Source organism: Poecilia mexicana, unplaced genomic scaffold (assembly GCF_051168715.1).
Source record: "Poecilia mexicana isolate PSO_F unplaced genomic scaffold, ASM5116871v1 scaffold_8, whole genome shotgun sequence".
Classification (NCBI taxonomy): Eukaryota; Metazoa; Chordata; class Actinopteri; order Cyprinodontiformes; family Poeciliidae; genus Poecilia; species Poecilia mexicana.
In genome coordinates, this window is record NW_028263377.1 from 25,561,162 (window position 1) to 25,583,607 (window position 22,446).

The 22,446-nt window shown below is 41.5% G+C and overlaps 1 protein-coding gene across 1 annotated transcript; it reads left to right on the forward strand.

Annotated features, from left to right (window-relative positions):
- The first annotated feature begins 253 nt into the window (after window positions 1-253).
- LOC106927142 (integrin alpha-3-like) lies at window positions 254-22,093 on the forward strand. The gene is made up of 29 exons (XM_015003688.2): window positions 254-605; window positions 1,549-1,718; window positions 7,969-8,096; window positions 9,969-10,054; window positions 10,165-10,295; window positions 10,369-10,475; window positions 11,097-11,195; window positions 11,442-11,501; window positions 11,581-11,734; window positions 11,836-12,029; window positions 12,101-12,189; window positions 12,469-12,602; window positions 12,679-12,750; window positions 12,832-12,893; window positions 15,471-15,607; window positions 16,729-16,872; window positions 16,949-17,046; window positions 17,245-17,413; window positions 18,208-18,294; window positions 18,372-18,451; window positions 18,525-18,602; window positions 18,874-18,973; window positions 19,043-19,216; window positions 19,301-19,420; window positions 19,629-19,739; window positions 20,642-20,740; window positions 20,815-20,940; window positions 21,059-21,201; window positions 21,959-22,093. Exons 2-28 carry the CDS (start codon window positions 1,561-1,563, stop codon window positions 21,167-21,169), a joined length of 3,108 nt encoding a protein of 1,035 aa, XP_014859174.2. The 5' UTR covers window positions 254-605; window positions 1,549-1,560; the 3' UTR covers window positions 21,170-21,201; window positions 21,959-22,093.
- Window positions 22,094-22,446: the final 353 nt, after the last annotated feature.

Sequence of the window (22,446 nt, forward strand, 5' to 3'; positions counted from 1 at the left end):
GATAAACTCGTCCTTGATGCAGATTAAACGTCCAGATTAACACCTGACAAGAGATAAATGTCACTGAGCGTTCTCAGAGGTTTGTAGGGATGTGTGTGCGTGTGTGTGGGGGTGTGTGTGTATGTCTGCGTGCGTGCGTGCGTGTGTGTGTGTGTGTGTGTGTGCGCGCGCGCGCGTGCGTGTGTGTGTCTTTGTGAAAATTAGAAAAAGGAGAAAGGAAGTAAGACAAAGACAGGAAGCTGAAATAAACTGAGCTGAGAGTGTGAGACAAAAACATTCACTTTTACACACACACACACACACCCACCCACACACACACACACACACACACACACACACACTAATAACAGGAGTGTGTGTGTGGGTGGGTTAACTCACTCAGACATGATTTCATTTCAGGACGAGCGAGCACAGCTGAAGAATAAGAATGAAGGAGAGAGAGAGCGAGAGAGAGAGAGGGAGACCTGATACAGAGAGAGGCTGATCTGAGCGCGTGCAGAAGATCGTTTCAGCAGACGGAGAAGTCAGACGGAGCAGAGCCGCCCGCAGTCAGACAGTTGGAGGACGAGGACATCTGGACAGATCCCTTCAGGGAGCAGCTTCAGGTCAGAGTTCATCCTGTTTCTGTAAGCTGACCGAGCAGCAGTCATTTTCCAGCTGCAGGTGTCCTACGGCTTATCTTCTCACTTTGTTTCACCAAAATGAGACAATTAAAGTATAACAGGGACCAATCAGCATGTTGGAATCCTTTTCTTCAGCAGAGAAACTGGTAAAATTGTCCAACCAGTTAAAATAAATGGTTTGTGGATCCAGAAAGCATTCCAAGTTGAGATGCAACTTGGAAAAAAACATTTAATCAAATATCAGGGGTGTTTTAGAAGTGACTAAAATGTTCACAACTTCTTATTTTAAACATTCAAGCATAAAAATGTTTCTGAATGTGCATAAATATGAAGAGTGGAAACTGTCTTAGTCAAGTAAAGTCATGTCTGTTTGTTCAGTTTAGTTTAGCTTTGCACAAAGATTTTTTAGAAAAATAATGACAGTACAAAAAGGGGAAAAATCCAAAGGGGTTATATAGATCTCTACCCAAATAGTATAGAATAAAACATAACATGACAATACAATCTTTCATGTGTTGATCATAAATTTATGAAATACATTAAGATAAAATAATCAATACACATCAATGTTACAGATATTATGAAACAAAGGTAGTTGTTCTTCAGGTGACAGAAGGCTGGCTTTGTTACCGTCTTTATGTGACTCTGACACTATACTCAGATTTCAGGTTTGATCTCTAGTTTCTACCTGTAATGACTGGAGCTGACAGAGGTAAAGATTGTGATTGGATGAAGTTTCTTACCTTACAGATTGGCAGACAGGTGACAGCCAATCACCTTAGAGATCCAATCAACCAATCAACTTAGAGATCCAATCAACCAATCACCTTAGAGCGCTCCACACATCATTTCTGTTGGCTGTTGCTCAGTGGGAAGTGTACCCTGATAAAATTGTTAGCGTGATTGAGGTTCTCATTCCCTCCAGGTGTGAGTCTCCATGGCAACAGATATATTTGTGCTGCTGAGCATCTGTCTCAGTGTGAGCGTGGCGATCAACATTGACACGTCGTTTCCGGTGCTGAAGGCAATCGGGAGCAAGAATCTGTTTGGATTCTCTGTTGCTCTGCATGAGGATCTGGAGACGGGGAAATACCTGTGAGTTAACGCCTAATCCACACACCTGCCCCTGTAATCTATACACCTGTCCTTCTAATCCACACACCTGCCCCTGTAATCTATACACCTGTCCTTCTAATCCACACACCTGCCCCTGTAATCTATACACCTGTCCTTCTAATCCACACACCTGCCCCTGTAATCTATACACCTGTCCTTCTAATCCACACACCTGCCCCTGTAATCTATACACCTGTCCTTCTAATCCACACACCTGCCCCTGTAATCTATACACTTGTCCTTCTAATCCACACACCTGCACCCATCTGCTCCTCTACTCCTCACAGTATCACATAATCTGCCCTTCTAATCCACAAAGCATAACATAATCTGAGTTATAATCCAGTGTCAACATCTTCTGAGTAATTAGCAAGATATACATTTTTTTCAGAAGCTGCTTGAATCAGATAATTCATTCCAGGAATCTTTTTTCCAAACATCTGAGGATTTGGAGTAAAGATTCGTTAGCAGATTAATATTTTCACATTTTCAGGTTGGAGCTGTGAATTTCGGCTCCTGGATTTATGACATTCTGTTGGTTCTGTGTTTGCTCTCCTTTCCTCTGAACGTCTCAGGTGTGTCCGCATAAATGCAAACTGCCGTTCAGAAACGAGCCGTTGCTCACAGCCATGTGAAACCTCAGCTTCCTGTTCTGAGCGTTAAATAAATCTGTGGTCTGATTGGCCCTCATGCACTGAAACATGCGTGACTAGAACTCTAACAGCAGTTGTCTGGGTTCCCTGTGAATGTTTGAGATATGAAATGTTTCTCAGCAGAGTTAATGTTATTACAGCTTCATTTTGTAGAGACAGGAACCTTTTATTGAGTGGAGATATGGTTCATTAATGCACTGCAGAGTTCAGAACCCACATAACAACCATCCATCAATTCATAGCCCAACTTCCTCACTTTGTGCTGCTATTATTCATATCTGGAATCAAACCCATTCAGTGAAATCACAGAAAATGTTTGTTTTTGCAGTAGAGAAGTATTTTAAAGGGGATTTTTTTAATGCAAAAATTCACATTTTGGACATTTTTCATTTGAGTTTCACCTGCTCCTAAAACCAGCCAAACACTAAAAAAAATCCCCACAACAGTTCTTTTGGCAATAAGTCAATGTTTTTCGGTGCCTGGAAAATAAGCTGTTTCAAAAACTTCTGGGGACTGCGTCGTTACCTAGCAACCCCAGTCATGTCTGGCCCCGTAACCCCAGTGGCGATCTGCCATCTTTTGTCAGCTGGTTTTACAGCTGTAAAAACAACCATTTTGTCCTAGTGAATTTTCAGAAACCACTTGTATTATTGTTGGTTGTGCAGGAGGCTCAACTTCTGTTTTTCAAAGATGTACAGCTGTATAAATGTGCATCTGTTTGAGTGTGAGTGTGAACATTGAGTCGGGAGCGTGGCCAGCAGCAGCTTATAGATTTAAAGTGACAGGACGCTCATTCTGAACTGACCAGAATGGTTTTGTGCAAAAACTTTAACTAAATGTGTTTCGTATAGACCGTAGACAAATCCGAACCTGTTCAAGGAAGCATAATAGGTCACTTTTAATGAATTATGTTCCTATTTGGTCAGGGTGATCAAACCAAAATAACTCAAAACTTCAACATCGTTGGTCAATATTATTTCTTACTTTCATCAGATTTTTGCTTATCAAGCCAGATAAAAATGTTCTGATGGACTTGCAGCATGTAACGCCCAAACAAATAGTATTATTTCATACTGAAGGATGGAGCAGCACCCCATCAGAACACATCCAGTATCCCCATCATCATTACCAAGAAATATAATGATTCATGAAGCCAGCTGTGAGAGTTGGAGGAGTTGTTGCTCAACTACAACCGGGTCAGAACCAATCAGTCTGCGTTTCCTCAGAGGTCTGGAGCTCAGATTTCCATGCAGTCTCCGGTCTTCTGAGAATTTCTCCTGGTCCTCCACTCCGTGCAGTTTTATCTCCCAGTTTGTGATAAGTGGTTTCCCTCTGAGGAGGCCGACTCCATCCAGCTGCTGCTGATCCGGCTCCATGAGACTCACGTGGATAACCGTCCATGATGAGGAGGCTCCATCAGATCAGAGCTGTGTGTGAATGTGCTGCACAGGGAGTCAGGTGAATGCCCTGCAGTGTTAATAATGTGTCTGAATTCTCCTGCAGCCTGAGAAAACGGCAGCAGCTCGAGCAGAAAGGGGCCGCAGGAATCAGGCAACAACTTCAGATCAGAAACGATTATATGGAAAACCCACAATGGAAAACAAAAGCTTTCTCCAGAAAATCATATGGTGCTTACGTATCCACTGTGACACTTTATTTATTGACTTTTTAGATTTTTTTTTTCAAAACATGATAAGTCTAGCGACTCTTTTTCTGTTGTTGGAGACTTTTATGCAACCATAAGATGCTTCCTACACTGCAAAAACACAAATTCTTACCAAGTAATTTTGGTCTTGTTTTGTAGTGCAAATACCTGGAATAAGATAAAACTAACTTATAAGAGACTTTTCTATGTGTTAGGATCATTGTAAACAGAAAATATCAAGGATAAAATTTCCACAAGAAAATCTCCAAATTTTTTGAGACAAAAATCTGGGAAATTTCAGAATTTCAAAAGTCAAAAATTTGCGAGATAATCTCAGAAATTTTCTGGAAAAAATTGAATTTTCTGAGTTTTAAAAGCAGAAGAACTTTGACTTTCTAAACACAGACATTTTCAGAAATTCAACTGCTTAAAATCAGAAACTTCCATGTTTTTTTCTCCAAAATTTCTGAAATTAATTTCATAATTTCTTATTTTTTCCTACTACATTTTGACAGATAAATCTCTATTGAAAACTTAGTTGTTTTGAGCCCTTTAGTAAAAGTTTTTTGATCAAAGGTATAAATGCCTCCCTATATTATCACAGACAAACTATTCTTGTTTTCACATCTTTTGAATTAAAACCACAGAAAACAAAGTAAGTTAATGAAGAATAGGGACAAGAAAATAAATATTTAGTGTATTGCCTGAAGACTAAAAGAAGAAAAATGGAAGTGGAAGTAATTTCACCAGCCGTGGGATGGGACAGGAATTTTTCTGTGGGAGTGGGATCAGGGGACAGGAGTGAGAATCCACTCCGGTGTCGCTCTGTGCTCGCCGCCGGAGCCCCGTGAAACTGACTGAGACGGTTTTACATCCAAACGCAGAGCGTAAGCTGTTCCACTGAAACTAACAGGAAAATTCAACTGCTTAGGAACCGCTGGGCAGAAGGAGGCCGGCAGTGAGACGGTTTAGGCAGAACAAAACAAATTTACACAAAAATGTTACAAATATATAAACAGAAACATAAAAACAGAACCATAAATAACCAATTTAAACAGTTTATCTGCAAAAAAAAGTTGATTTGGAGGTTAGTTGGACAACAAAAATACAAAATCTTACATCTTATGTTTAGTGCAAATATCTTAGTACACTTTAAGACAAAACTAACAAGCAACTTTACAGCAAAATATATGAGCTTGTTTTAAGTCAGTAGTTCCTCAATATTGATGAAAAAGTACAAGTTCCACTGGCAGATTATTTTACACTTATAACATTGGAAAAACATCATGTTATAAGTGAAATAATCTGCCAAAGAACTTGTATTTTTTTAATCAATATTAAGAAATTTTTGACTGAAAACAATCTACCTCTTATTTCAAACAAGTCTTAAAAACAGACCAAAAGTACTTGTTGAGATTTAGTTTTTTGACTTTGTGTTTTTGCAGAGTAAACTTTAATAAGAAGGAACATTAGGAAGTGGACAAACTTTATTTTGGGAGCCTGAGCTGGTTCTGGAGGACAGTTTATCACATGCAGCCTCGCTATGAGCTTAAGCAGTTGTAGATGCTGACAGGTCACATGGTACGCCCCCTCTCCCCTGTACACACAAACACACACACACACGCACACACACACACACACACACGCACGCACACACTCCCCCTCCCTTTGAGCAGCTGATTACTCCATGTTGCTCTGACTCTGAACATACGTGTCTCATCCCCTCCTGAGCTGCCGCTTCCTGAAGGAGATCCTCGCGCGGCTCAACCGGAGGTCACCCAGCTGTCTGTCTCCACGGTCGCCATGGCTACCGTCTCTTTATGTCCGTTAATTGGATTGGCTGTGGGTGTAGCTCATGCACAGAGTGATGTTCCTCTGGAGGTTCAGGTGCTGCAGGTCGGAGTTTCCTCTAATCAGACTCCAAGCCCCGTGATTGGCTATCCAGCGAGTCGATGGGGTTTTATTGGTTCTTGAAAGCAGAATATAGGCTCTGAGTTCTGCCAGGAGACGTCTGAAGTCCAATTTGGACTGAGGGATGTTGGAAGTCGTTGAAATTAATTTCTGGATTCTGGATTAGTTCTCCCAGGAGACATGGAGGACAATACTGGAATCAATAACTTATTTCCTATAGATGCTTTTGCTCTTCTCTGACACTGCTGTTACTCCATCACCATGGCAACCTACCTGAGCAGAGAACAGGTTAGAGGTCACAGAGAGTTAAAGTATCTGAGTGAACACAGGAAGTGGTCACACCCACAGATTTCCTGTCAGTAAGAGGAGCCACCCATCCCTCTGGCATTTAAAGACGTGAATGCTGCGTCGTTTTGTCTCCATGGCGACCTCCAGTCCTCACTTTGACAGGAAGTATTGTCCAAAATTCACATTATTTACATTTTTGTACCTCCTTTTGTACAGGCAGATGCTTCTAAAAGCAGTTCAACCTTTTTTTTTTTTGTTTGTTTTTTGGCAATAAGTTAGTTTTTTGGTTTTTCCAAAATGAGCCATTTCAAAAACCTCCAGAATGCAATGGGACAAATAAGCAAGCACTGTGTCATTACCTAGCAACCCAAGTGGAGCTCCAGTACATTTGTTCAGTTGGTTTTACTGCTGTATGTGCTGTACAATGGCTGCTGGAAAAGACATGTGTTTTGTTGTTGACTTATCATATGGAAACCACTAGCTGTATTCTTGTTGGTTATGCAGGAGGCTCCAATTCTGCTTTTCAGAGATGTACGGATGTATAACTCATCTGTTTGCAGCCATTTCAACATACAAGTGAAACCGTTGAGTAAGGGGGCGTGGCCAGCAGCCGCTTTTTTGCATTTAAAGTGACAAGACGGCCTAAATCAACTCATTCTGAACAGATCACAGTAAAATATCAAATGATTTTGTTGAAAAGATGTAGTAAACAGTTTTGTTTACATCTTAAACCTGTCCTAACCTGTTCAAGGAAGCACAACAGGTCACCTTTAAATGAATTCCCAGCTGGATTGACTCATTGTTCCAGTGTTTCCAGTCCAGTCCAGTCAGGATGGGTCCTATCCGGTCATGCTTGACTCACACTGACCTCCAAACAGTTTGTTGTCCTCCAGCTGATTTATGTCACATGACTTCAGCTAATCAGAGGGAGACACTTGTCCTCAGTCTGTCATTGTGTTATTGGGTGTCCCCTCTGTCCTTCAGACTCCATTTATCCTGAGACTCAAAAGAAATGTGACTCAAATATAAAAACAGTCAGTTTAAGCATCAATGACCTCCATTGGGAAGCTCAGGTTGTGATTCCTGGAAACCCAGAGAACCATGACGGGTCACTGCCATCAATCAAGATCAGGAAGACATTTAGGATTGAAAACACTGTTCCTTTAACACCGAACATCTAACACCAGGGCTGCAACTAGCAATTATTTCAGTAATCGATTAATCAATTAGTTATCTGACAATTAATGCCCAAATTGATTAATTAATCTGATGATTAATCAATTAATCGTCAGAATAATCGATTAATCGTCCAAATATTCCTTGTGATTAGATTTTTAAAATTTGCATATTCGGCAGATTTTTAATTCAACCACTTCATCCTTTGTATGCAACATTAGAAATATAAAAAATGCAACTAAACAAATAATTCAATTATTTTTTAAGCAAGAAAATTAACATTTTCCAGCCTAAAATGCAACAACTACTGTTCCTTTATGTTCAAATAAACAATTAAATTATTTTTAAAATCAGAAAATCCTACATTTTCTGTCTGAAAAGCGTTTTTCGTTTTTGTCTGTTCAAAATAAATAAAGCAGTATTCATTTAGTTAGTGCTTGACTGTTTGTAGTACAAGATGCATCTGCAGCAAAAAAAAACACAACTTGTAACATCAACATGAAAAATAAGACAGAATCAGACAACAGGTAACCCTGCCTACCTCTGTTCCTGAAAGGCTATTGGTCGGCGCTCCCAGGGAGAAGGCGGAGCCTCACGTTCCAGCCAATCGAACAGGAGGCGTGTACAGCTGCCCAGTCACGGCTAACCCATCAGAGTGCAGTAGGATAACATTCATAGATCAAAGTAAGTTCCCCCTCTTAACATGTCATCCTACTTCCTGTTTCACACTGAGGGATGTGGATGTCTTCCTGAGACTCTGAAGCCTCCGTTGGCCAACAGTTTGTTCATGAAAATTGGTTCCCAAATTCCCAGTAGAGTGGAGAACAGATCTTTGAGAATAAGGTGGAAGTTTGATCCTTACTGGCCTTTCTCAGAAAGAAGGAGCAAATTAAGCTTAGACCACATAAGGCCACATGACACATGACGGACACAAAGATCCTTCAGGATCTCCAAAACTTTCAGTTTTATAGCAACAAATCCTGAATAATCGTTTTGACTCAGGGATCTGAACATCCTGGTTATTCTCAGAGGAGGTTTCTGGATTTTGGAGTTCAGCCTGAAGTGAACTTTGGTTTGACACACAGCTCCCACTGCAGAGGCCTTTAAAGACTTTTATCTGCAAAACAGTGCTACAGTACACTGCAAAAGTACACTACATTAAATAAAGTCAAACCAAACCAACACACAATCTTAATTTAGTATACATGAAATACAACAAAAATACCTTCAAAATAACGATTCATCAAGATATATGTGCTTGTTTTCGGTCAATAATTCTTGAATATAGATTACAATGTATTAGTTTTATTGTATTAGTCGGGATGTTTTGTACTTCTAAAAAGACATTTTCCTGTTTTAAGTGAAAAAAAATCTTCCAGTGGAACCAACACTTTTTTTTTAATCTATAGTCAAGATCTTCTGACTTAACACAAGTTTATTTGGGTTACTGAAAAAGTTACTTTTAAATTATTTTTGTCTCATTTCAATATAAATATAAACACAAGAAACTAGATGAAAAATACTAAAGATTTTATGATTTTCCAGTGTAGGTGGTAGAACAAACAAAGATGACTTGACCCAAGACGTCCTGGCAGAACATTGGACTGAAATGACATCAGCCCAGTTATTAACTGTAGTTTTAATACATCTTAAGAAAGTAACAAGAGAGTTAAAACAGCTGATTAATGGTAGCTCCTCCATGACAGGTGAATCATCCCATCAGCCTGACAGCCATGACTCGGGAAGAAAACAACCCATTTGAGCTGCTTGGCTCTGGACTTTCAGTTCATTAGCTGACTGATTCGTTGCCGCCTGTGATCTTATCGCCATCTTGGTGCATTATGGGTAGTCAATCAGTCACTGATCTGTGACAGCTGCTGTCTGTTTCAGAACAACACAACCACACTCCCATTATTAAGATCCTGAGTGGGCCATATTCAGGACTCACTGTAAAAATAACCCAGAGGTAAAATTTAACACAAAAATAAAAACAAATAGACTAAAGCATGACAGCTGGTGCATGATGACTGATAATGTAGATACTGTGCCACAGGGAATAGGAATACGCTGCAAAACATAAACTCTTACCAAGTAGTGTAGTCTAGTTTCTAGTGCAAACATCTTTTTCCATTTGACATAAGACAGAACTAACTTATAACTAACATGTTAGCAAGATATAGGAGAGTTTTTGTGAGTTAATAATTGATAATATTGATGAAAATGTACATTGTTCACTAGCAGATTATTTCCCTTATAACATGGTAAATCGTCTTGTTCTAAGTAAATTTGGGAACCTGACTGAACCATAAACTCATTTTTATGCCTAAATATTCTAGAATCAAATGTCCAACAGCTGAAGGTTGGTCCAACCACAGTCATCGACAGAACAATGATCCCAAACTCAAATCTTCAACAGAATGACTGATAAATGAAAGAATCAAATGGGTTGCAACGACCTAGTCAAATTCCTCAATCTGAGACCTTTGTTTTTTTTTCTAGGGGGACATGTCTCATTGGAGTACTTTATACCAGTTTTCTGTCTTTGTGCTGTTGCAGACCTGGACCCCACTGAGGACCAGCAGGAGGACATGTGGTTGGGCGTCACAGTAGCCAGTCAGGGCCGACCTGGAGGGAGGGTCTTGGTGAGGCTCTGCTCTCATTGGCTGATTATTTCAACCAAACGTTCTGCTGTAATTAAATGTTTGTTAACCACAAAGTGTAATAATTTAACGTGAACCGTGTGTCTTGGCAGGCATGTGGGCACCGGTTCGTTAAGGTGTACCAAGGAGATAGAAAGCTAATTGGCCGGTGCTATCTCCATAGAAACGGCCCACGTCATGATGAAGAGCCGCTAAACTGGGAGCAAATACAGCAGAACTGCGAGTAGGTCACATGACTCCATGTTTAGTATGTGGGAGAGGCTACATTTACCTGTTGTACCTGTGTGTGTGTTTAGCTACAGGAAGGATCACACTGGTGAGGGCATGTGTACTTTTGGAATCTCCGCCTTCATCACGCACACCGACGCCATCTTTGGCTCACCTGGGAGCTACAGTTGGCAGGGTACCTGTTCTGTTCAGTCCCGCCCCTCTATGATGTCACCATCACATGTCTGGTTACTTCCTCACCTCCAGGTTTCCAAGTCCACAACCATTCAGACCCACTGATATATAGCTAGTGATGTGTACCTGCAGGCGCCATTATTATACACCGAGTCATGTCCACAAAACAAGAGTTGGACTCCCTCCAGGTTGCCCTTTGTCGCTGATTTGGTTCGTGAACACAGCCAAGGTGTTGAGGGTAACCGTTCTGGTGGCCTTCTGGGTCTCTGCGTTTTGCAAACGATGTGGTTCTGTTGGCTTCATCAGACCGTGATCTGCAGCTTTCACTGGACCATTTCCCAGTTGAGTGTGAAGCAGCTGGAATAAGAATCAGCACCTCCAAGTTGGAGATAACGGTCTTGAGCTGTTTGAGTTTTATAGAAACTAAATTGGTTTGTCTTAATGTGGTCCCAACTCAGATACATTGAAGTTTAAATCAGAGGCATGTACAGATATAGAGGATGTGTTCTGGTCTCTGCAGAACTTTGAAGCAATTTTTCAAATGAGAATAAATAAAATTCCTTTCTTGTTTCATGCATTTCTTTTCTCCAGTGTTATTGACTTTTTAATGTGTGTGTTCCAGGAAATGTTTATGCCTTCTGGATGGATCCGAACAATGACCTTATTTCGACAAAGAACTCCTTTGACTACAAGAACTCAAGTTATAGGAATATTTATTTAGGTGAGCTATCTGTTTCAGTGATTCTTCTCCTGAGAATCTGATCTGAGCTTCCTTCCTTCTCAACATGTCATCTTCTCTGAGGAGCATCAGGGAAGCTCAGAAGATGCCTGAGAACCTTCAGTCTTTCTAGCGAATCGATGATCTGTGATGTTTATGCTAATGATAGCCAGTTAAACACATCAAACTGCAGCTGTTCTCATTTTGAAATTAAAGAAGCATCTTAAAAACTAAACTGTGTTCCTGCAGGATACTCGGTCACTCAGGCTCTTCACCTTCTCTCTGCAGAGAGTCAAACCATTGTAGCAGGTGAAGCCAACCTTCATTCCTCATCAGCTCCTGGGGTCTGTTGATGTTCTGACCAATGTGTTGATGTGTTTGTGAACAGGGGCTCCCAGAGACAATAAAATGGACGCCCGTGGTTCTGTGATGCTGGCAGTCAAGCGGTCCAAAGATCTGGTGATTCAGCAGACTCTACGAGGTCAGCAGGTTGGCTCATACTTTGGTAACGTCGTGGTAGCTGTAGACCTGAACAGCGATGGGTGAGAAATCATTTTGATACAGCAATGACAGACGCAGAACCTGCATTCTGATCTGGTTGATGAAAAGTGCTTCACTTCCTGTTTGGTTTTTTGGCCTGCAGGTGGAATGACCTGCTGGTGGGCGCTCCTTTTTACTTCAACCGCCAGCAGGAGGTGGGCGGGGCAGTTTATGTTTACATGAACGCAGGAGGGAGGTTCCACTCTGAACCCACTGTGGTTCTGATGGGTTCAGTTGGATCTGCTTTTGGAATGGCTCTTGCTGCAGCAGGGGACCTCAACCAAGATGGCTACCAGGGTGAGGCAGCAGCACAATGCTGACGTCTAATAATCAGTAATCAGTCGGGGTGATGTGATGTTGTGTTTCAGACTTTGCAGTGGGAGCTCCTTTTCACGATACTGGATGTGTGATGATCTGGACTGGGAGCAAAGAGGGAATCTCTGCAAAACCGAGTCAGGTATCAAACAAACAATGCTCTCCACGGGCAACTCCAACTCCACTTATCTCCATCTAGAGGAGATAAGAGGAGCTTGAGCTGAGTATGGAGGTTTTACCTCAATCCCAAACCAGTCAGGTGACTTCCTTTATCCCCTGAACCAGATTATGATTACAAGCATATGGGTACATGCCAAAAAGAGACTCAGACCCCAGGATTATATCAATACTGAAACCCTTCCACTAAATTAAGTTAGTAATTCATCCACCTCACCTGTTAGCCTTCACCTGTCCCCCTCAGATGATCGAAGGACGTTCTGTAGCTCCTGGGTTCAGGACTTTCGGGTATTCCCTGGCTGCCGGTGTGGATGTTGATGGAAACCACTACCCAGACCTGCTGGTCGGCTCTCTGGATGATTCGGTCGCCCTCCTCAGGTACTGAAGGAGAGCTTCTCTAACCAGAGCTTTACCTGCTTGAGCTGAAGGTCTTAATTTTCTGCTGGTTCCTCAGATCTCGCCCTGTCATCCAGCTGAACACCACGTTAAGAGTTTCTCCAGGTGTGGTCGCCCGAAATAAGACCGAGTGAGAATCAGAGGAAACTGTTCAAGTTTGCCTTCATCGTTATTATTGTGATAATTATCATTAACAAGGTCTGTCTCTCAGTATCAAGGTGGAGGTGTGCTTCTTCTTCAAGTTCAACGCTGGAGAAAACATCAGCAGCATCTGTGAGTTTGCAGTTTATTTGTGTTGAGCAATATGAAGGTTTTAAAAAAGTAGAACCATATGCTGAAACAATCATTTGTGATTTATTGATTGTTGAAATAATAATTGACTAATTTAGTTAAAGTTAATGAAAAGGAAATTTGCTAAAACAACAGCATACTCGGAAAAGTATTTAATTTAAAACTGTACAAAACATACATACATTTTGCATTTAAGATAAAAAACCTTGTCTGTAAATTTGTTCTACTCACCAAAATGTTTATTTATAATTTAGAAAATGAACTGAATTGTTTGTTTGGATTTTTTAATTTATTTCTAATATTGCATAAAAAGACTTATGTGGTACAAATTAAAAATCTGCAGAATGTGTAAAATTTCTGTGATTAACTGGTTAATTTTCAGTTATCCATTGATTATTTTTGTAGCTTTCACTTAATTATTGTGTTGACAGTGTTGTTCTTTCAGCAAATGTTTTTTTTAGTCTTAATACTCCAATTAATTGAGTTCTAAATTAGTTGACAATTATTTCAATCCTTGATTAATTGTGATTGACCTGATTAATCATTTCATCCCTAATTAAAATGTTGAGGAAGTGAGGAAAATCAAGTAAATCTAATTAGTTAAAATTGTGAAGCTTAAGTGGTAAACCTCAAAAATTCACCAGAATCTGTAATCATCCAAATAATAAATAGAATAATCGATTACTAAAATGATAGTTAGTTGGAAAGGTAGACAGCTATATAATTCAGTCTTTCTTGTGATCCTCAATCCCAAAGTTTCTCTATTTCCTGTAAATGTTGTGAATGAGACTTTGAGATGCATTGGTTTGCAGGTTCCTGAAACTTCCTCTGTGCTTTTCCAGAGGCGGTCGTCCTCCTGCTGCTGTTTCACCTGGATGCTTCTGGCTTCAAGGTCAAACTCAGCAGGTCCGACTGACCCTCACCGCCACGTTGGTGGAGTCGAACTGGAGCGTCTCCTGCAGCTGGAGATGCAACAAGCTCAGTTACACTGCTTAATGACAGCTGCTTCCTGCGCATGTTGCTAATCAACCCCCGCTGTTAATCAGCATATCTGATGAGCTGCATGTCCTCATTGTGTTAATTTGTCCAATCTGAGGAAAGGTCACCCTGTTGCTATGACAACACCTGCACCGCCCACACGGCAGATGACATCATGGCGTGTCCTTGAGTGTCCCGGTGTTTCTGTGGATGATAAATCGCATTAAACAAACGGATATTATTCCATCTGACACACACACACACACACACACACACACACACACACACACACACACACACACACACACACACACACACACACACACACACACACACACACACACACTCACTCCCTCCGCTGAGGTCTGTGAGAGTGTGTGCGCGCTGTCGTTAATCCGACCAGTCAGAGTCAAGGTGACCCCTTTCATGAGGTGAATAAACCGGTCGTAGATGAGGTGGAGTGATCATCATCTGAGAGTAAAACTGTCACCTCATGCACATTTTGTTTAAAGTCTAATCATTTTTAATATTCTTGCTTCATCTTGATTTCCTGAAGTTCCTCATCTGAAGTTTTGGGTTAGTTAATCTGATTTAGATGGAATAAACGGTGTAATTCTCAGACTAATTAGATTATTAGACACTTTGTCACATGAAGATCAGGAAAATGTTCTGGACTTAACTTCCCCTGGCTGTCTCAGTGAGAAACAGCCTCTAAATATTCCCAGTAGTATTAGACCTGACAAATCACATAAACTTCTTCAGGCCAAAGCAGAAACACACCAAACATCTGGGACAGTTGGTTGGGTTTGTTACCAAGTGTTGTTCTTTTTAGGATTTGATCCCAGCATGTTGGCTTCTGTTTTGTCCTTCTGAGTGAGATTTCATCTGTGTTGCTGTCACCTTAGCCTGCTCTGTCGTCCTGGAAAACCCAAAGTTTATGAAGCGATTAATCAGTTACTGAAATAATCAGCAACTAATTTAGTAATCCTTAATGAACACAAAAAACATGCCAGTAGCTGAAAGCACAATATACTCACAAAAGTAATTAAGCCAAAACTGTACAAACAACATACATGTTCTACATGTAAGAAAAAGAAAGGCGTGGTTGTAAATATGTTCGACCCAGAACTACTCAACTGGCCTAGTTTAAGCTTCACTGGGTTCAAATTCTGTAAAAGAAAAAAAAAACTTTTAAGCACCATTTAAAATGCAATTTTTAATCAATGCAAAAGACGTGTACACTGGACTGATGTAATGTCAGGCAGACAGGGCAGAGCGTTTCACATGTTGATGGTTAAAGGATTTTTCAGCTGCACATGCAGCCTTTACTATAAAAGATCAAGTGTACCCAAAAGAAATGCTATTTCATTGCATTTTATTTCATGAAATATTTTTCAAAAGAAACTGAATTACTTGTTTATTTGCATCTTCTAATGTATTTATGATATTGGATAAAAAGGCTTAAGTAGTTAAATTTAAAAAATGCAGAATGTGACAATTTTTTCTAATGTCCACAAACTTGAAGTCTTGTTTTAAGTTGTAACTTTAGTTGTTTTCTGTTTTGTTGTTTTTTTCTCACAGCTGTCAACTTTACTGTGACTGGTGACGTCACCAGTCTCTCGCCCCGCCTCCGTTTCCATGACAGCAGACAGAGCGTGTACTCCAGCATCCAGTCAGTAGGGAATGGAAAGTGTAAAACCCTGAAAGCCGGACTGCTGGTGAGATATGCGCCACCTGCAGGCACCTGAGCTCATCACACATGAAAATATGAACCGTGAAAACACCTTATGATCTTTAACTGAGCTAACTGAAGGGTCTGTAATCAGTTAATCGCAATGAATCATATTTTAATATATAAATGACATAAACAAAATGAGCAACTTTTTCAATTCAAAAAGCCTTTTTGTTGCTAAATTATTGAATAAATAAACATATGAGTTCACAAAGACATTTTGTTGGTTTCTATTTAGGTTATAGAAACCAACAGATTCATATGAGAGCTATTATACCATTCAGCTTTTAAGTGCTGATCATTTGAAAAAATCCAGTAGAAAAGTAGACCGTGGATGCTGACGTTGGGGACGTCTGTGCTGCTACACGTTTAGCATCGCGTTGCTATTTTAGGCTTCGCTGATATACTAACTGCGTTTAGCGCAATATTCACACAGCGATAATCTTGCCCAGCGTCACATCAGATCGTTTCTTGAAGCAAAAATGAACCCCAGTGAATCAAGAGAAGCGGCTTTGTCTCTATCGATGTTGTTTGCGGACGTTGCTTGTGCATCAGATTTACGGCCGTAGCAGAAACACGATACAAAGGTTCCGGCTCGGGATGTTTGCGTGGATAAAAGAAATTGCGATTAATTGCGTTGAAATGTTTAACAACTTAATATCTATGTAATTAATTAATCAAAGTTAACATGTCAAAGTTCCTAGTTGTAGCTAAATGCTGCTTCTTCAATCAATCAGAGCTTTTTTTTATCTGCTTCTGCCTGGAGTTCTGGCACTTGCATTTGATATCTGTGAAATTTTGACTGCAATCGGGTCAGAGGAAGTTCTGCTGGTAGAGATAAGTCCAATAGCTTGCGACAAACGTCGCTGTGATGTGTTAATCAGTCTGCTGGTGACAGAGTCCACATTCTTGTTCTCCAGAGTTTAAACAAAAACAAAAAGCTGTTAGAAACTCTGATCCTATTTTTTAAGTGGTTGGTTGATGCTGGACTTTAAGGAGATATAGTTTGCTTTCTGACTACTTTACTTCCACATCTTTATCAGCTGGAAAACCTGACCCATGTTCTGGTAAACTAAATAAAATGTTCTGTTTATCTGTGTTCTGCAGAGTGCCATCCAAAACGTGGTGGAGCCTCTGGTGTTCTCCCTGAACGTCTCTCTAAATGAGAAACTTCCCAACAGAAGCAATGTTGTTCAGAATCTGAAGCGCTTCCCCATCCTAAGCCCGACACCTCCACTCATCAAAACCCTGGTCAGATCCGGTTGCTTTAAGAGAAACAACTATCTTTTGAAACACTGTTTGATTTTTGCTTTTCTTCATCATTCAGATTCACATCGAGAAGGCCTGTGGGTCTGATAACATCTGTCAAAGTAACCTTCAGATGGTGGCTCGGTTCACAGATGAGGACCACAAACCCTTCCCCATGTGAGTGACACAGCTGATTGGATCATGTCAGAATATTGATCTGATCAGAACTGGTTACCATTGAGACAAATACAGGTGGGGTAAAGATGAAGAAGTTATGACAACCACCAGCTGGAGTCCGTCCTGCAACCAGGACCTAAAAACTCCTCCAGCCACATCAGGTTCTTGATGTTCTGTTGTTGATCCGTTTGTTTCCAGGCAGGATGGCAACCAGCTGCTGAACTACAACAGCAGCATCAGGAGGTTATTTCTGGAGGTCAACGTCAGCAACACGGCGTCACCAGGTCGACTGGCAGAGGATGCCCACAACACTGTCCTCAACATCAGCGTCCCGGCATCGCTTGTTTACTCTGGAGTCCAACAAAAGGCAATGAAGATGAGATTTTTAATTCCAATTAACAATGGATTTACACCAGTCCTGTTTAGTCTGCATTAATCCAACTCCAGCTCATTTGCCCAGAAAGTCTTGAATGTGTGATCAAACCTAGATATCAGTTAGGTCGAAGTGAACTTTGACGCGATTCGAACGGCAAAAGGAGAGGACACCAATCCAAAAGTAGGGAGCAGAATATAGCACAGGGCATTATGGGTAAATACAACCAAAACAAACATGCATCTAGCGCTAGCTGGAGAAATAGCTCAAGGTTTTTTACCAAAGTCAAAAGAGAAATTGTACAACAGCTTAAATCTGACACCACTCCATTTTTAATATCATGTGAAGAAGGAAGTTACTCTCGTGTCTTTTAGGAGGTGTTTGTATCTTTTCCTTAATTTGGTTTTAATTCATCACCACTACAGGAACAGGCACCACGTGAAAGTGGTGCTGAAAATGTTATGAATGTTGCCACTTTGATCCCCAATCGAACCAAGTATACCAAAGTATCAGGGCTGAAAAGTCCCTGAATCTTCCATTACAATAGAAGGAATGGGTTTGGTTTGACTCCTAAAGAGAGTTCTGTCACTAAAAAGTTGATTTCCAAATTAATCTTGAGTTCATTGGGTATTAATCTGATCAGTCACACTCAGAACATTTCTTGGACACTTCAGCACTGGAATTTAGTTGCCTACCGTTTTAGTCCCAGTGAGAAACCACAGGAGACTTGAGTGAACCCTGAAGGATCTGGGTCTTTATTTTTTTTGTTGTGTTTCTGTTTGTTTCAGGGGCGCAGCTCAGGAGCCATTGAGTGTTCTGTTGAAGGGGCCACTCTTCTCTGTCAGCTGGGGAATCCCTTCAGAAGCAACCAGAAGGTAAATACCCGTTCCTGCATGTGGCGTTCCAGCTGTAGCATCACAGTCTGTCTGTACTCTCTGCTCCTGTGTTCCAGATTGAGATATTCATTAAATTTGAGCCATCTGCAATCGCTTTGGACACCAAGGAAATCCAGTCTCAGCTGGTCCTGTCCACGTAGGGCATCCACTCACACGTCTCGGTCTGAGTTTGTACCACCGGATGCTGATGTGTGTCTCTGTGTCTTCAGGCTCAGCAACCAGTCAGACCTGTCTCCAGTCTTCGTCTGCTTGCTGGTGGAGTATTCCCTGCAGGCGACTCTCACTCTGTAAGAACTGATTCAGTTTACTGATGAACAGCTGGTAGGAAAGCAGGCACCATTCTGCTTTCAGTAGGTTGACACAATGTTGCTTCATGAGTAAAAAACAAACCTCACTAAAGGTTAGTGATAGGGTGCCATCTAGTGGCCATAAACTTAACAGGTGAATTATTTCTGACTTTTATTGGATCATAGAGTAGCAGGTTTTGTTCTGTTGGATCAAACTAAATAATAAAGTAGTTTAATTGAAGCTGTCCTCTGATTGACTGTTTCCTGTTAGAATCAAACCGGGTTCAGTCTTCTTCGGTGGTCATGTGGTTGGTGAGCGCGCCATGAAGAGCACGGAGGACGTGGGCAGTCCGGTGGTCTTCACCTTTCAGGTTTGTTTGGATGATCTGGACTGCTCCAAACCAGAGACAGGACAGGTGTAACCAGGTGTTCCCCAACAGGTTCACGTCCAGGGGAAGCCTCTAGGTCACCTTGGCGACCTGGAGGTCGAGTTCGATTGGCCAAAGGAGGTGGCGAACGGAAAGTGGCTGTTGTACCTGACAGAGATCAGCTTGGAAGGCACCTCGAATCGTCAGTGCACACACGGCGACATCATCAACCCTTTGAAGCTTGTGGTAACCACCGCAACACCTGTCCCAGACACTGTTTTCAAAATAACAGTCAGAATAAATGCTTGATGTATGCATTTGTTTGTTCAGATGTCCGATGATGAGAGGATGATGAGGAAGAGTCTGGGGATGAAGGGAGAGGAGGAAAGGAAACAAGAGAAAACACTCCCAGTCCTCAGCATGCAAAGACAGAGAAAGACCTTTAAACTGGTAAAGACTTGACAACGGACATGTCCACAAAGTGAAGGTTTCCACTTTGACATATTGAACATTGTAGCTCCAGCTAAAAAGCCAGACTTCTGGAAAAGTGGTTAGCACTGAAGGTTAAACAGAGAGAACCTTCTGATGGAGGTCAATGGTTTAACTGGTTCAGGTCGATGGAGTCCAAAAGAAAAGTGATCATCCTAATGTGTTGCAGAACTGCAGCAGCGGGGCCAGGTGTGTGAAGTTCTCATGTCCTCTGCTCAACATGAACAACTCTGCAACTCTGACGGTGAAGAGCCGGCTGTGGAACTCCACCATGATTGAGGTACCGTCACCCAGAACGGTGATCATCTGTCAGGGTCCACCGCTAGTTAAAATGTTAGTAGCGCTAACCATAAATCCTGCTAATGCTAAAGTGCTACATGGTATTTAGTGGAAGCTAATGCTAATGAGTTCTAAATAAACACTTATAACTTGCATATATTGTTATAGCTTGTTCTCTATTGTTTTTTATTTTCTTCCTTTATGTTTCTTGCTTGAAATAAAGGTAATGGAGAAAAAAGAGAGTGAACATGAGGAGAAGAAACTGTGTAAACAGGCTTCACTTATTTCAAAATAAAAGCATGAATATAAATGTCTAACTAGTTGAAGAAATCTTAACCAAAGATTTAGCCATTTGTTTTATGTACAAGTTTTTTCATGACGCATTTCCTTGCTAATACTGTTATCACTCGCAACGTCATCCCCAAATCAAAATTGTAATTCTATATTATACATAATTCATCAATTATATGTAATATACATGTATATTTTCTGTCATGAATAAAGTTATATTTAGTACTTCCATTATTTAATATTCTATTACTCAATAAAAAAAAGATCTTGAACTGTATTCAACTTGAAAGTTCACAAAACAGCAAAATAAATTAATGCTTTAGAATTTATCCAGCGAAATTTAGTGGAGGATAAATGAAAGTTTGCTAAATGAAAAATTAGCAGATTAGAATAAGTGTGCCCACCACTGGTTCTGAGCAACACTCGCCAGCTTCAACAGTTCAGCCAGAGTCATGGTCACTTCCTGTCCAATCCATACCAAACCCTAAACACAAACGAATAAATAAAATGGTTGACTAAAGAATATTAGCATGTGAACTGTAGATGTGAGCTTCATTGTGCTGCAGTGCACTCTAGTGGCCACTGAGTAGAAAGCCTCCCGTTGTGTTTCAGGACTACAGAGATGCTAGCAGTGTGTTGGTTCAAGGCCAGGCCACTTTGAAGTTGAAGACCACGAAGAGCACCATCACCATGAAGTCGTCCCCCTCACTGGTAATACCCTGCTGCTCCCATCCCGGCCTGATGGCCTGCTGCAGCCTCCCTGAGTCTCTGCTTCCTGTCTGCAGATCGAGGTCAACATTTACCCAGAGTTTGAGCTGCAGCTGAACTCTGGCGCCCCCTGGTGGATCATAGTGGTGTCAGTCCTGGCTGGAGTTCTGCTACTGGCTCTGATCTGCGTTCTGCTCTGGAAGGTTTGTGAAGCCCGACGCTGGTTTTCAGGATCCACCACATGAGACATTCTCATCATCTCATCCCCATGGCGTCGCTCACCCCGGTTGGTAAATTGTTATGTTGCCCCCTGCTGTTCAGTGTGGCTTCTTCAAGAGAGCCAGCACCAGGGAGATGTACGAGGCCAAGACCCAAAGGGCCTGCATGAAGAGCCAACCGTCTGACATGGACAAGCTGACCGAGGAGCTCTGAGGCCAGGCAGGCTGCTGCAGGAGAGCCCTGCTGTAAGGACCACTGACCGGATGCTTACTGACTGCTTACTGACTGCACTGGTTACTGCAGGAGAGCCCTGCTGTAAGGACCACTGGCCGACTGCTTACTGACTGCTAACGGTCTGGTTATTGACTGCTACAAGACAGCCCTGCTTAAAGGACCAACAACTGTTTGCTGCCTGCTTACATTGTGTTTACTGGCTGATTACTGACTGCACAAGCTGCTGCAGGTGGCTCCTGCTGCAAGGACCACAGCCCGACTGTTTACCACTTACTGACTGCTGCAAGAAAGCTCTGCTTTAAGGAACACTGAACAACTTACTTTGTGCTTACAATCTGGTTACTGCCTGCTTACAGACTGTACAGATAGTTGCAAGGACGTGGCTTTGTGGTGCTTACTGCCTGCTTTATAGATGGGTTAGTACCGCTTGCTAATTAAGGACTAACTTCTGTCTTCCTAGTTTTATGAATGTCTCTTTCTTTATAATTTATACTTTATCAAATTTAGCAGCCATGTTTTGGTTAGTATCTGTCTGCAGATAAGGCCACGCCCATCATTAGACGTTTTTAACCAATCAGAGAATATGTTCACCATAAAGCTTAAGACATTTCAGGCTGTCTGGTCTCTGATTCTCACACCTGCTGCACATTTACCTGCCTTAATCCTGACCCATTCACCTGTCCGCCTACTTACCTGTTCACCAGTCAGTCTGCTCACCTGTCCGCTGTGGTTGAGTGGAAACAATGTTTTTTTTTTTTTTTTCTGCAGTGTCAGTTCTTTGTGCATCCTGAGGCGTGGCAGACGGCGGTGCTCCAGCAGAGAAGGATTATGGGTAACACCGAGCAGCATGTCGATGATGATGGTTTCCTGATCCAGGAACAAGTGACTTCGACCCAGAACCAGAAGATCCAGAAACACTGGGTCACCATTTGGACTGAAAGCCACTGAGACCTCTGGTATCCATGGAAACGGATCTTATACCAAACTGAACCAATCCGGACCAAATCTGATCAACACTGCCAGGCTGCTGCCACTCGCTTCACCTGTTTACCCTGAGTTCACTCAGAGGTGGAGCTGCAAACTCAAAGATTTTTTTATTGGTACAATTTTTATTGATCCGTGTCTGATTGGCCCTCAGCCATTGGAAAGAATCAACTGATCCAGCAAGGTTTTAATTTGAAGGGCTATGTTCTAAATATTGGAATGCTCCTTTAAGGACCAGATGTTGCTGCAGGGTCAGCATTTCTGTCCATGCT